This window comes from Chrysemys picta, chromosome 3 (genome assembly GCF_011386835.1).
Source record: "Chrysemys picta bellii isolate R12L10 chromosome 3, ASM1138683v2, whole genome shotgun sequence".
Taxonomy (NCBI): Eukaryota; Metazoa; Chordata; order Testudines; family Emydidae; genus Chrysemys; species Chrysemys picta.
The window spans coordinates 137,672,230-137,687,836 of record NC_088793.1 but is presented as its reverse complement, the minus strand read 5'-3'; the positions used below and the strand labels follow the sequence as shown (position 1 = coordinate 137,687,836).

The 15,607-nt window shown below is 39.2% G+C and overlaps 1 protein-coding gene across 30 annotated transcripts in view; it reads left to right on the top strand.

Moving 5' to 3' along the window:
• RGS7 (regulator of G protein signaling 7) overlaps window positions 1-15,607 on the top strand; it is a 448,509-nt gene that overhangs the window by 362,488 nt on the left and 70,414 nt on the right. For all 30 annotated transcript variants that reach the window (XR_010599787.1, XR_010599786.1, XR_010599788.1 and 27 more), the window contains 3 exons: window positions 6,035-6,099; window positions 7,898-7,974; window positions 8,075-8,156. Coding sequence is in view for 27 of the 30 variants with exons in the window: in XM_065589102.1 (XP_065445174.1) it covers window positions 6,035-6,099; window positions 7,898-7,974; window positions 8,075-8,156 (224 nt within the window). In the remaining 3 variants the exon portion in view is untranslated. The remainder of the gene's footprint in view (window positions 1-6,034; window positions 6,100-7,897; window positions 7,975-8,074; window positions 8,157-15,607) is intronic.

The window sequence follows — 15,607 nt, the reverse complement described above, 5'->3', positions numbered from 1 at the left end:
GCACTTTTCATCAGTAGATCTCAATGTGCTTTATAAAGCAGGGCAGTGTCATTATCCCCATTTTATAGATGGAGAAGTGGAGGCATAGAGAGATACGGTGACCTGTCCAAGGTCACCCAGTATTCAAGTGGCAGAGATGAGACTAGAATCCAGGTCTCATGGGTTCCAGTCCAGCGCTCTATGACATCCCTTTGAGTGTGGCATTATTCTGTTTCCTTGTACATTTAAATTATCTTGGTCATTTGAATTTGTGGAACATTGCTCATTGATACAGTCTTTAAAAAAGTTGCCACTCAAGCTCTGTTTTTCCATGGTACTCCAATCTGTTCTAAATCATATGCTATTGCTACAACTATATAATTTGTTTTACTGGAAGGCAATCAGATTGATTGCAAAATCATGTTAAAGTATACAAGCACTAAAATAAGATTGTATGTTGCAGTCCATGTTTAGCAAACTGAGATTACGAATGAGGCTTTGTTGCATTATATATCATTTGTTTTTATGTTAAGTAATTTTTATAAAATACTCTGTTGCATTTGGTTACTTCCAGTGAGACTGTGGCTTTATTGTAAGACATGCTGAAAACGAATGGGCCAAATTCTTATCTTTCACAAGTGACAATCCAGTCTTTGACTGCTTTGAACTGGTTTGTAGCTGATGGCAGAATTTGCTTTATGATTGGCCCTAAGGATGTTTAGGGCCCTATCTTGTCACTTATGCAGTCACATAGAGAGTTTGGCAGAAAAGGTTTGGGTTCTCCTCAGTGTAATTAGTAGTATTCTGAAGGCTTTCCATATAGCCAAATGACCAGTTTGTAGAGCGTAACAGTTTCCAAGGTAACTGCTTGGTGGTCTCCTTGTGGGCACCTCACCTACTTAAATTTGTCAACTTGACCCCTCCCCCCGAAAAAAAGTATATGTAAAAATAAGAGGCCTTTGTTGTTAAAAGCATTCCTACAGATCATACTTCCAGCTGTAGCTATGTATACACCGCAGAAATGTGAATTCAAAATAGTGGGCACTCTGGTCTGCCTATCCATAGGTAGTTTGACTTCTATATTTGGGGGGACAGCTCCAGTCATACCAGTGGGGGCGTGCATTGGGGGTGCAAATTCTGTGCCTGACAGAGGCTTGCATTTTGCGGGGGGGGGGGGGGGGCAATACCCCTCCAAATTATGCCCTTGTGCCTCTCACCTTGTTGTTGAACCAGCTATTTATGACTGACTGCTTTGGAAGAAGGGAGGAAAACAGTTGACTCATTCACTCCCTCTCTAGGCACTACAAGCCAGGCTACACCAACTGTAGTAACTGCAAACCACTAATGTTACAAATGGGGCAAGGTAAGGGCTGGGAAGTACTGTGCAATCAGTGCCTTGAAGAAAATATTTGTTGCGGCATCCCTAACTCCAACTCCCATTCCTCTTAAGGAAAAAAAACTTACTTATCTGCACCTCAGTTTTATCTTCTGTAAAAGGAGGGTGATATTTACCTTCTTTTGTAAAGTGCCTTAACGTCTATGGATAAAGTACACTATAGAATAGTTAAAGTATTATTATTGTCTGGGAAACCGCAAACAATTCAGCTCAAATTCCTGAGCTGCTGCTTCCACAAGAAGCCCTTAACAATATCTGAGAATGGCTGCATTCATGCTAAAAGTGAGAGTGCTGGCAACACAATGATGGGAGGGGAGCAACTGAATCAAAGAGTTGAAGTGTCCTTGAGCACCATTTTCTTCTGCCTTGGCATCAGCAGATATGTCATACTTCCCAGACAGATAAATCCTCTCAGGCACACTTTAGACTCTGCCTTAAGTACACTGACATGTAGAAAGAGTTTTAATGAGCATAAAAAAGGCCAGATGGTATAATCATTAGGCTCCAAAAATAAGAGAAGCATTTTAATACCCTGGAGGAAAGGCTTGAGGGATAAATGTAACCATTTTGAAGTCCTGGCTCAGAAATATGCACACTAAAAAGAGTCATTAGATAGAAATTTCAAGGAAACAGGTCCAGGACTCGTTGCCACAAGATATTACTGAGACAAATAATGTCGTATAACAGCAGATGTTGTAATTAAAGGAATCTAATCCTGTTCTGAAATGTACTTACTGGGGTAAAATGACAAAGGCTGATAATCCTCATGCTTCAGGATCAGATACTGATCTCCAGGTGTAATACCTCTCTAATGAAGCTCATTTCAATAGACCTCACTTCTTTAAGTCCCAAAATTACCTACGCAGCATACAAATATGGTGTCACGTCACTTTTATTGTTGAAATTTATTTACCTTTAGTCTGAGGCTACAGAAAATTATTTACACTGAAGAAAAGAATCCTATAGCATCTCAAGTTCCCTGCATGATATTGTGTTCTTCTTTTTGGATCTTTATCACCATTTAAGAGTTATGCCAGGGGCCTGAATCCTCAACTCTTGCTCACGTTAGGTAACACTTACATAAGCAGTCCCATTTATCTGTGATGAGCATATGTCTAGAAGCATGAGAATTGTTAGCCCTTGTCATTTTACTCCAGATAGTAAATGTTCAAACAGGATTAGACTATTGCACTTGTGTGGGCAAGTACTGTTCATCTTGGGGTCACCATGAAGTTGCCCTGGTGTAGCAGAATTAGGCAGATTGTGGGGTGTTCAGGCCTTCAATTGACACATCTTGGATTGGACACAGCCAAAGAAAGGCTGCTAGACAAGTGAATCATTGGTCTGTTCTGCTATGGACATTATGATCCTGAAGGAATAACTGTTTTAGAAAGAGAGATTAGGCTGATGACAAGGCACCAAGTACAACAAATATATTGAAAATAGGTTGGGCAACTATCTTCTAAGAATATTAGTTTTACAGTAGGCCAAGCAAAAGAAGAGAGTGGGAGTTTTCTATATGTATTTAAAGAGACGTTAGGGTTACCTGACAGGCTTAAACTCAGCTCATGGAGTTCCTGGAACCCTCTCTGCTCATCTTTAATAAATACATTTTTTTAAAATAATCCTCACAATGTCTTAGAGCTAATGCTGACAGGATTTTTTCCCTAGATCCATCAGTTAAGAAAGTAATTTTGAAAACAATAAGAAAAAAAATGGACTGTAATGAGGGCCCAATTCTGCCCTTAGTTATGTGCCTGCAGCTATCATTGGACTCAGTGAGAAGAGCCAGAATTCAGCACTTATTCTCTTTCCTAGATTTCAGAACAAACCCTAAGGCAATAGTGTAAATGTATGGTGCTTTAAATATGCATTGAAATTGGGGCTAAGTTCTGTACCTCAGCCTGCTAAATTACGTATGACAAATAGATATATCTTTGTATTACCTGAGCAGGGAATATCAGAGAAGACAGATGGTAACGCTTTTGAAGAAAATGGAAAGAATACAAATGGAGAAGAGAATAGACCAAGTAACATACATATCAAATTTTAATTCTTCTTTCCATTAAGTAATATCTGAAGCCCCAGTTAAAACTCAGAGGCACTTGCAATGAATGTAAGTTCTCTGCTGGTTTTTACCCTGTGTGATCCCAGTGAAATAATAGTATCAGGGGGTAGCCATGTTAGTCTGTATCCACAAAAACAACAAGGAGTCCAGTGGCACCTTAAAGACTAACAGATTTATTTGGGCATAGGCTTTCGTGGGTAAAAAAACGTTTTTTACCCACTGTCATAACTATAAAGGGAAGGGTAACAACCCTCCTGTGTACAATACTATAAAATCCCTCCTGGCCAGAGACACCAAAATCCTTTTACCTGTAAAGGATTAAGAAGCTCAGGTAACCTGGCTGACACCTGACCCAAAGAACCAATAAGGGGGCAAGATACTTTCAAATCCTTCTTTTAAAAACTTGACTGATTTTTCCATTGTCCAAAGACCAGGGGTTTGGGTCTTTGATCACTTTGTAACCAATTGGTTAGGATATTATTCTCAAGCCTCCCCAGGAAAGGGGCTGTAAGGGCTTGGGGGGATATTTTGGGGGAAGAGGAACTCCAAGTGGTCTTTTCCCTGTTTCTTGTTAAATCACTTGGTGGTGGCAGCGTACCAGGTTTTAACCTAAGCTGGTAGAAATAAGCTTAGGGGGCTTTCATGCGGGTCCCCACATCTGTACCCTAGAGTTCAGAGTGGGGAAAAAACCCTGACACCCACGAAAGCTTATGCCCAAATAAATCTGTTGGTCTTTAAGGAGCCACCGGACTCCTTGTTGTTTTAGTGAAATAATGGAATGCCTTGGAGCAGAGGGAGAAAGTCAGACTGAAACTATTTTTAAGATTTATTCTTTTGTCTGAAGTGAATTTTGTCTCTGGGGATCTTAAGTATTATTGATTTGGCCTCCTTAAAATACAAGATTAGATTAGGTGCAAGGGACTTTTGCTTGTCTAGGGACTGTAGGATTGAGTTCTTAGACACAAATCTTTCCTATCTGTGCCAGCAGTGGAAATGCATTTTTCTATGTAGCGATGGGGATGGGTGGGCCAGGATTCCTTCCCTCAGAATATATCGGAGCCTAGCTCTATGAGGGCTCTATGTCCCCAGCACAGAGTTCACGGATGGGGTTGGTGGATCCTTGACTATACAAATCAAATCAAAAGGCCATGCTACCCCACAGAGGGGCTGGGACTGGGGCTGTGGAGGCATGAAAAGGTTATGCTGTTTCTCTTCAGCCTTGTGAGGGGAAATTCTGCCCCACCCTACATCTCCTTTCTGGAGGAGTCACCTGCACTAAATCCAGTTACTCAGGCTTGAAATGAAGGATAGGATTTGCCCCTAAATGAAAAGGATAGGAATTTGCAGTTTAATTCAATAGGAATTTTGGATGCTTAAAGCATTCTGGAGGATCAAGCCATTAATGTAATGACTTAGTGAGTGATGCTAACATCTGTCCTCTGTCTCACCTTAGTTTGATTTTTCAACCCATTTCTTTTCAGCATTTGTTGCTTGTAATATATTTGGCAAAATTCCATTCAGTTACACTGGTGTGAATCCAGAACAACGTTGCCGAAGTCAGTGCAATTCCTTTGGATTTGCCACAATGTAAATAAGACTACATTTGTTCCCAATGTTGTATGTAAAGATATGCTCCCACTTTTTCATTTTCACTCCCACATTATTTCCTCTTATAGATATTTTCCATAGGGAGTGATACTTTGAGTCTTTATTTTTTATTTGTATTGTTCCCTTTTTCTTTTTAATTGTGAGTTTCTCTTGTTGATGTGGATTGGTGTCTATGCAATGGGAAAATAATAGTGTATAAATAAACAATAAAGAAAATCCTTCTACTGGTGAAATAGGACAACACCTCTTGATAAACCTCTTTTAGTCCATATGTAATACTTTAAAGATAAGTTGCCAATTAGCTTTTTAACAAATTAGTTCTTGGCAAAACAAAAACAAAACCTCACCTCCAAGGTTTTGTTTATTACTGCTATAAAGTAAAGAGAGCTAAATAATTATGCCATTAATCACTTTGGCAGAAGCTACACTTCAATAAAAATATCATTGTATAAATTGACCTCCTTGTGCTAAAAAAATCGACTATAGAGCAAGGGCGGATTAGGGTTTTGTGGGGTCCCTGGACCACAGCAAGTGGGGGGCCCCTCCCCACTCCTTCTGCCTTCAGTCCCCTGCTTCCCCCTCCCGGCGCTTCTGTCGGGGAAATGGGGTTGGGGTGCGGAGGTTTGCCTTGGTGCTCCAGCAGGGGAGTCGTGTCGGGATGTGGGGACTGCAGGAGCACCGGGTGGGCAGGAGGAGCTGGGCAAGCCCCCACCTCCCAGCAGGAGCACCGGGCAGGCGGAGCGGGTTGAGGTGCCAGGGGCGCCCATTTTTCTGGGCCCCCCCCAACTGGCCAGGGCCCTGGGCATGGACCCCTTTGGCCCAGTAGCTAATCCAACACTGCTATAGAGGGAGAAACACAGAGGTAAAAATATACCAGTCCGTGTCAATGGAATGTGGATGAAACCTTGAGATCTTGATTTCTGGGGCTTTGATGTTTATGAAATAGCAAGAAATGATTGATTGATTTTTTTTGTGTGTTCTAGCGGTTTACCTCTGCAAGCGAACAATGCAAAACAAAGCACGGCTTGAGCTAGCAGACTATGAAGCAGTAAGTACGTGGGCCTTTCCTGGAACTGAGATGTCAAATAAATGATATTTCCAAGCTCAGCAGAATGTAGGATAACATTCGAAACAAAGGCCACAGCATTTTTATAGTGCAGTGGTTTATACATTGAGCAGTTTAAACTTGTGTCTAGACATGTGACAACTGGCACTCAAGTGCTAATATTTCAGAATCCATAAATGCTGTTGTACATGAGCGCCTGCTGTATTATATTAAACAATGAAGATTGGGTTGGTGCATTATGAATAGAGATAGAAACAAATCCCAAATGTTCCCATAGTTTTGGGGTGCTGGGATCCAGGTTGTTGGTGCAACAAGCCATAGAGAGGGGCCAGCTGCAAAGTTTGAATTCATATCTCCCCAAAGTTCAGGGGTGTTTGGGAACTAAGACTTGGGCCCATCTCTAATCTAATTGTGCACAGATCCTTTCCCCAGCATCAGGTGAACTGTTCACCAATCTCATGCAGTCGGAAACAAATATGTCCCAATGTTTGTCAGAACTGTACTACAGTGTTTAAGGCTTCCAATTATATATTTAAAGATCTAGCTTAAAATTTTCAAAAGGACTCAAGTAATGAAAAGTTAAGTCCCATTTTCAAAACTGACATAGACATGGCCAGATTTTAAAAGGTAATCACTGAAATTAATGGGAGTTAGGCACCTAAATACCTTTAGACAACTGGCCTTAAGTGTCTAAGACCTATATATTTTCAATGGGCTCTGAAGTCACTTTGGTGCTTTTGAAAATTGTATTCTTAGTTTTAAAGATACTAGGCCAATTTTTGCCCTGCTGTAACTCTGCTAAAGCCAAAAGAGCTACAGCGGGATGAGTATGGCCCATGGTATCTTTATAAGATTATGTGGGTTATTGATGGGATTGTGAAGACATATCCCTTTACTATTCTGCAGTAAATATATAATACAGTTGCAGTCCGATTATTTGATACCAAGTTCCCAGACATTTTTTAGTTAACCTCACTATAATTAACACAAAAAGGGGGCATTGAGAGAAATTGAGTACCTGAAACTCCCTTGAAGTCAGTAGACCAAATTATGCTTCCATTTACACTAATGAAAATCCAGAATAATTCTATTGCAACCAGTGGAGTTGCTCAAGATTTACCAGCATATCTGAGTGCAGAATTATGCCAAGTCTCATAAAAATATTATTAAATAATTTTCTATACAATAATAGACAGCTTTAGTCTGCAAACATTTTTAAAAAGTATATGACCAATTTTCTTTAGAAGAAGTTTGTATTCCCAAAATGTCTTTCTAATGTTCCAGCTACAGTCATCTCTGTACTAGACAACACAAACAGCTCATGTAGAAGACAAATGGAGGTTTTAGTGTGAATCAGTGGCAGTATCAAGCTAATGTCATTGCTACATTTCCAGAGCTGGCTAGGTTTAAAGTTGGAGCATTTCATTGAAAATTTGGAATAATCAACCAACCAACACACCCACAAATGTTGCTACTGGTGTGTTTTTCTGGAAGTGCCAAACTCTGCAGCAACCACTGCAACTCACTAGAGCTGTGTCCAGACCTTTCAACAGAGTTCCAAACCTTAAAGAGATGGGGGCACAGATAATGTAGACTTTGTGGTCTATCCTGTACTGTGTCGGACACTTTCCACCAAATAAATAGACTACATTTACACTAGCCTGTGCATTATGGCTTTTGAGTGCAACATCATCTTTTGGAGGTTTTGAAGACAGTCTAAAAACTGTTAGATAGCGAATAACTTAAAGCACAGTTAAACTTGTTTATACTGTATTTTCAGGAGAGTTTGGCCAGGCTACAGCGATCATTTGCCAGGAAGTGGGAGTTTATTTTTATGCAAGCTGAAGCACAAGCAAAGTGAGTTCCTTTGAAGTTTTATTGCTGGATTTGTCATTGACTGTTTTTAGAGGCACTACAATTAATGTTGTTTGTCTTAAATGTACTGCAACATTGACAGAGTGGACAAGAAAAGAGACAAGATAGAAAGGAAAATCCTTGATAGCCAGGAGCGAGCATTTTGGGATGTACACAGACCGGTGGTAAGTAAACATATGGAACTTCTGTTGATTGTAAGCGTTTCAAAGGATAAACATGACAATCCATGCAAAGCTGTGATTTGGGAGCAGGAGAGAGGAGCATCTGTCTTGTTTTGGGAGGACAGATCTGTTTGTGGTGGGGGCGGCATGTGGTCTATTCACATTTTTTCCACTCAAGCATCACAGATATACCCACGTTCAATGCTGTTTTCTGGATATGGAGACATGGTGTGGTTGGATTTTTTTAAATCAGAAAAATGTATTTGAATCAGGTATTGCCAACTCAAAGCATTCAAAACTCATGAGACAGGACCCCAAAAATCAAGAGACTGGCTTAAAAATAAGTGATTTTTTTTAAATTACATTTTGGGTTCTTTTTATTTGATTTCTGAGCCGTTAGGGTACATTTGGGTCATATTTTCAAGCTTTTCTCCACAACCATGAAGGCGAGCAATATACTTTTTAAAAAATGAAACCTGAAATTATAATGTAATCAGTTGATTTTTGGATGCTGGAGCTTGAAGAAAAATCACCAAATATCACAGAACTTGCAATAAAATCATGTTGGCAACACTGTATTTGGACCATTGAACAAAAAGCTCTCTCCTTCCTTTGCACACGAAGGGAAGCCTAACATCAATGCCAATTAAATAGAATACAGAGTGCAACTTGTACTGCTATCTATAAAAGGACATTGAGAGGCTAAAAATCCTACTTACAAAAATAAAAAGTTCTTAATTGTTAATAAAATTTTAGCTTACTACAACTGTAAGCATTTTAAAAATCTAACTAGCATTCCACTGATTACTTTTAGACAGTAAAATTAGAGTGGTAGTAGTGGTAGAGGAGTTGGAGAGGGTGTTATGAAGAATTTTCAAGGAGAATGAATGAGCTTGGAGAAGCACCAAAGACTCAAGTTGGATTTATTTGTTTGAGAGAGGATGTGGTGAGATTAGGGGAAAGAGGATTTATAATCAATGTTGAGTGGAGAAAGACATGGAAACTGTTACAGATGAGGAGCATAGCATAGGACAGCATTGGAGCAGTATTGTCCACCAACTGTGGAGGGGTAAGGAGGGAGGATAGAAAGATATTTGGCATTTGCTGTCCATAGGAATGAGCTAAAGAACAGAAAAAAGTATAGCGCTATGCAGAGAAAGGTGATTCTGTTTCATGGACCATTTCAATATTTTAAAAATTAGTTTTGTTTACATTTGGAATGAAAACCAACTCCACAAAAGGAAATGGAGCTCTGGTTCTAGGGCCGTCCCCCAGAAGCAGACCCTGGGAGCCCCATCTGATGAAGATCTGCAAACCTGAGAGCTTGGGAACCAGTACTCCCAGGCTCCCGGCTCCCCATCAGACTGCCTGGTGAGCTGCAAATGAGTCAGGAGCCTGGAAATGTAGGGACCCCAGCTAAGCAGGATAGCTTCCAGGGTCTTGGCTCCCTATCCGCTGGGCTGCCAAAGAGTCAGGAGCTGGACAGATGAGCCAGTAGGAAGCCAGGCAGGAGGGGTTTCATCACAAGTTCACTGAAATTGAATATTTTCCATGAAAATAACTCTTTTATGATTGATCAGCCTTCCTTCAGGGAATTTCTGAGATGCTGTAAAAGATTAGGAGGAACTCTACAGGCTCAGGGAATCTTGCTATCTAAGAGAGACTTTTGCACTAGATTCTGAAATGGATGTAAAGATTTTGGAGACTGGCAAAGATTTGTTCCTATTTACAGGTCTGGATGGGGAGATGAGTCATTGAGGTTTGAAAAATAAAAATAAAGAGACAATAAAGGAATAAATTACAGGAGCCAGGATGAGAGCAAACTAAGTCTGATAAAAGCTTTGTCTGAATCATCGTCACATATGCCTGTATGAGATGATGATTCTAATTTGACTGTAGACAGACCTAGGCGATATGCACAAAAGGATTTTGGGTCTAAATCAGAAATCTAAGTTCCTGACTGCCAAGATAGCGTGATGTTTGACTAGAAGATGGAGAGGGAAGCATTGAAGATTTGGCTAAGATGGCTTTTCTTTCCAGTGAGTAGGATAGTCGTTTTGGATACACTGAGTTGAATTCAGTCCTATCAGACTCAGAAGTAGATAAGTTTGATAGAAAGAGAAAATGAAGACATGGTTGAAATAGTGAAGGTGTTACAGATTTGTGTGTACAAGGGTTGGTAAAAAAATTCTTTGAAAAATGGCTTTTGGAATAAAAAGAAAATTTGCACAGGCAAGTCAATGAAATTGAACTGTATCCGATAATCAAAAATAATGTTATAGCTGATCATATCCACTACAGCCCTAAGATGAAGAAAAGTGATTCAGGGTCTGATGGGGAAAGATCATTTGATTTGCCACATAAAGGTTAAATAATGTCTTCAGCTCATGGTGGAACTCTCAGTGAGAGGTGTGTGCGTAGACCAAGGGGAGCACTCTGAAACCTACAGAAGTCTGGCTTCTGTACTGTACTGTGCATAGAAGGTTGACTGGAAACGATTAAGGCAATTATTTTTGGTGTGGTGATTAGATACTGTAGATGTCTTTTTCCAAGATTTTGCTTAGAAAATGATGAAACCTGGTTGATGTATCAAAGAAAGTGTCTTTAGTGGAGGATTTTTTTTTCAAACTGGGTTGTTTGTGCTTACATTTGTTATTTAGAGGGAAAGAGAATGTCTTTGATATTGAACTGTTTGGTTTCCATTTTAACATTCAGTCTAGTGCAGTGGTTTTCAACCTGTGGTCTGCAGACCCCCGGGGCTCCGTAAACTGTCTAAAATTTCCAAAGGGGTCTGCACCTCCATTTGAAATTTTTTAGGGGTCTGCAAATGAATAAAAGTTTGAAAACCACTGATCTAGTGTAATACTTTTATTATATAAAATGATTTTAAGGCATAATCTGTCTCATTTCCATATCTTCCAGTTATTGTGTTGTATTACTAGCTATTGTACCTAGTAAAAGCCCCTCTTTTTCTGCATGCTCCCCAGAAACAGTACCACTGACCTCTACAACTTCTACAAATATTGGACTAAAGAATCCACAAATAATTGGTCAGAAAGATTAGCACATTAGTCAACTGGGGTTATAAATCAAGCTATATTCAGGGAGGTCAGTTCTTTTCAAGGCAAAAGAAATTAAGAGGTTATTCTTGTTTGAAAAGAAAATGTCAAATTTCTGATTAATGTCTTTATAAAAGAATGCATAACCTTCACGAATCATTATCTCAGTTAAAATCCATAATCTTAGGGCTTGTTTAAATTGCACAAACAGGTATTAAAACAGTTCTCCCTGAAATGTTCTCCAACCCACTACAGAACTGTGCTTGCTGTGAGATTAACTCTTTTAGGTAATGATCAAGGACAATTGACACATAGCTAACTTGCTGCCATAAACACTTAGATGAATACACTTTTCTTGCTAGGTTTTAAATTAATCTAATTCAAATGCAAGTCTTGCTGGACATTACTTAGTATTCAAATTCATTTATAAGTGTCTTGATATAGGGGGAAAATAATCTCTTGCTGTTGAAAATAATCTATGAATCTTTAAATGAAAGCAAATTATTTTCAGAAAACTATGTTGGTCCCAGCATATTAGAGAGCCATTGTCTCTCTAACAATGAGAGACAATAACACGGCTGCTACTCTGAAAATTGTCTCTCTAACGTTGCCTTTCTGTAATGCAGAAAGGCAACTTGCCCATAGCATGTGTAATTGCTAACTGTAGCACCTTCAGTGATGGCAAACATGGAAGGGACGTTGAAATTATTCATGATGTAAAAATCAGCAACATGATTTTTTCCCCAGGATTTCCACTAAATCTGACCTTTCATGGGATTTTTTGGTAGCAGTTCAATACTATGGAAATTTCTCTTTTTAAAACAGTTGCCACCTTCCCTCAATTTTCCTCCATATTTAAATTTGCTGCAAGCTTCCATTCCTCTATGTCTAGCCCTGTTTTAAATTAAAATATAAAAATAAAACCCTTATGAAGTGTGGCATTCCATTATCCCATCCTCTCCATCCTCAACAACTGACTTACTACGTAGAGTTACCATCTAACTAGAGTTTAGCAGGAGAGTCTTAGGTATTTTTATGTATCTGTACCCTGACCTTCAAGGTTGTCTTATAGGACATTACAAAATGCTGAGTTTAATTTGGATATGGAGGGGAAAATACCTCTTTGAACACTACAAATCCCATAAGATTTTTTAGCCATAACATATTTGTCTAATATGTTAATTATTTTAAAAGGTTTCAAACAATTTGATTGAAGCAAATATAAATCATGCCATCCAGCCCTATCTGTGATTCCTCAGCCTACTAGTTCATGTCCTACATATATATATAACCACAGTTTATGCACCTGCCCATTAGGCAGTTAGCACTCCCAAAGCTGCAGTTGGTATAGTCTCCTAAATTGCATCATGGGTAATGAAACAAAGCCTTGTAAAAGATGTTATTCTGGGCATACAGTTAGTGTTTATGATACATACATGCATGCATCTACAACATTCCTGTGACAATTCTGTTCAAGATAGAAACAGGTGCACATAGTGTGTCTTCTAAACTTCATAGTTAACTTGTTGTGTAATGTCTTTACGAACAATGTGATAACTGTCCGCTGGGTTGATTTACATTATTATAGCATGGCTATTTAATGGGATTTCTCCCTTCCAAATAGAAGTGCAACCCCATTGACATTTAATGTTCAAGTGAAAATTTAGGATGCTTCAAAAATGGGAAGCTATGGAATCTGTAGGGACAGTAGATAGTTACAGAAACTGATGGGATGTCAACTGTTTGGTAAGAGTCAGTAAGCCAAGTAGAGTAATAAATATGAGAATTCTGTAGAATATCTCCCTGTGTAAAATTCTAGTGCAGATGCATCACATTTTGTGGTCCTGTGTGAGATCAGTTTAGTAGTTCCAGGGTTTTTGTGAGGGTTTTCTTTTTCTTTTTTTCCCCCTTGCTCATCAGTAGTATTGTCTCAAAGATTCTCGCATAATTCAGAAGGCCGATAAGCAATTTCTGTTTAATAATGCTGATCAGATTAAGGCAACAGGGCACCTAAACTCCCTGTTATCCTGCTAGAATGGCAGTTGGGGCAGACTTTCTTGTTGTAGAAAGCTATCTTATTGAAGAGACAGGCCTGTGCATAAAATAGTTCACTTTGGATCCTAATCTGTAAAATTGGACATATCTGGTTTCTGTGCTAGGTGCCAGGATTGCCAATATCTTAATATTCATGATCACAAAGCTCAGATAAATATAGCATAACACACAGTTGCATAAATTTATGTGTATTTGCTGTCCAAAATCAAATTTCTGCCAACCTATCAGATTACCAGTAGTTACCGTAAATCTAAAGCAACATACCTTCAACTAGTGCTAGCCTGAAAATAAATTAATTTAGCTTTTAAAAAGACTTATGTCCATCCCCTGCTGCCAGCGTAGTAGTGGATTCTCTAGTGCTTTTCCCAATCTAGTTTTAAATGATTAAAGACTTAAAGTTCAGTAGTGTTTTCAGTTAGCTGCTGTCTATTTAGCCGATGATTAGTATTACTAATCATAATTTTATAAAGTATACTTTTGACCCACCACAAAAGCTCTCAAGGGACTGTTCACCTCCATAAAATCAAATTCAGTATTATAAAATATCATTCTCTTCAAGTGCAAGCACATGTAGACAATAGGGTTATCCTTTAAACCAGTCAGAATGAAGCAAGCTAATGGTACAATGAGCAATCGATTACATACACTGTTTAAACGTACATTTGTTTGCCAAGAGTCTGTTTTTAAGCTGCTTGAATGCATTTAGAAATTGTTATAGATCAAATAAATGTGAAATCAATATAATCCGACACAGCCTCATGATCAGTGTTTGTAGCGTGACAAATAAACATCTTTAACTCAATATTTATGTAGAAACAAGGGAGCAACCTCCCTTGGCAACTTTTTTTTGTCCTCACATTATCTCTCTTCTCTTTGGTTTAAAAAGTTTTAGAATCAAAATCAACACAAAAATCCAGATTCCAAAGAAATTAAAGGAAATTTTGCCATTGACATCCAGGGGAGCAGGGATGGAACCACAGATTGTAGAAAAATATATGTCTATTATTTTAAAAGCACCAGAAAATATAATTTGCAAATATACAATAACAAAATGTGCATCCCCTTCTGTGTAAGCACCCACCTGTAAGGACCACAGATAACAGTGGTGTTGTCTGTTCTATTGATATCCTGTCCTATCGATCCCTCCTCAACAACCGCAACCCCAAAAGGAGTCTTTCTGCAAACAAGAGAAACTTTAGCCAGTCAGACATCTCAGATAACCCACCCAGTCCAACTTCTTACCTTCCATAGGTCTGCTGAAGCACTCAAGAAGAGAGACACATATCAGAAGAGGAAGCTGTCTACTCCTTCGATGACTACCATCTTCCTTGTCTGTTAAACATCAATGTAGATGTTTTGGTAGAAGGTCAAGAATAGCCCCAACTACAGAATCTACAGCTGTGCTCTCGATCCACCTCCTTCCATATTTTGGACACTGTCTCTCCTGCTTTCAATCTTCATGGGAGCATATGGGTTTTGGAGGTCATACTATCAAATTACTCTGTTCATTTTACCTCATTCCTCTGCTCCACCCTCCTTCTCTGGTCCCTTCTCAAGGATCCATCTCATAAACAGTTGTTGAGACAGGAAGTCCTCGCTCTCCTACATAGCCGAGCCACAGATCCAGTTCCAGTACAGCACAGAGAAAAGAGTTCTTTTCCAAATACTTTCTCGTTCCCAAAAAGAATGGGAATAGAGGTCAATTTTAGATCGCAGATAGTTAAACATCTTTATCAAAGTGCAGAAGTTCAGGATGATTACTCTTGCAGCTATAATTAATTAAATTACTAAATTGTTTTGTGGCCCTTGACCTTTAGGATGCCAAATTTCACATTGTGATACACTCATCTCACAAATGATTCCTCTGCTTCCTGGTCAGCCAGGATTGCTTCCAGTACTGAGTGTTTCCCTTTGGACTCTTGTCCGATCCCGTGGTCTTTTTGAAGGTCCTGACAGTGGCCATTCGTCTACGTCGATGGGGGAATAATAATCTTTTCCTGCCTCAAGAGCCAATTACACAACAAAGTTCTCTTTGCAGTGGGGACAGCTATGACTCTATCCAACAGGTTAGGACTCCATCTTGGCACAGAAAAGTTCACTTGGATATTAGTTCCATGGATAGAGTTCATAGGGGCTTTTCTAGAGACCATAACATTCCAGAGCTTACCTACTGATGGACAGATATATAGTACTGACACACATCATTTCCAAGGTTCAATTAAGCCCACAGATGACAGTCAGAAATTATTTTCAATTTCTAGGCCAAATGGAAGCCTACACATTTGTCATTCTACACACTAAGTTGCACCTTTGCTGTTTCCAAGACTGGCTGAGAACCGT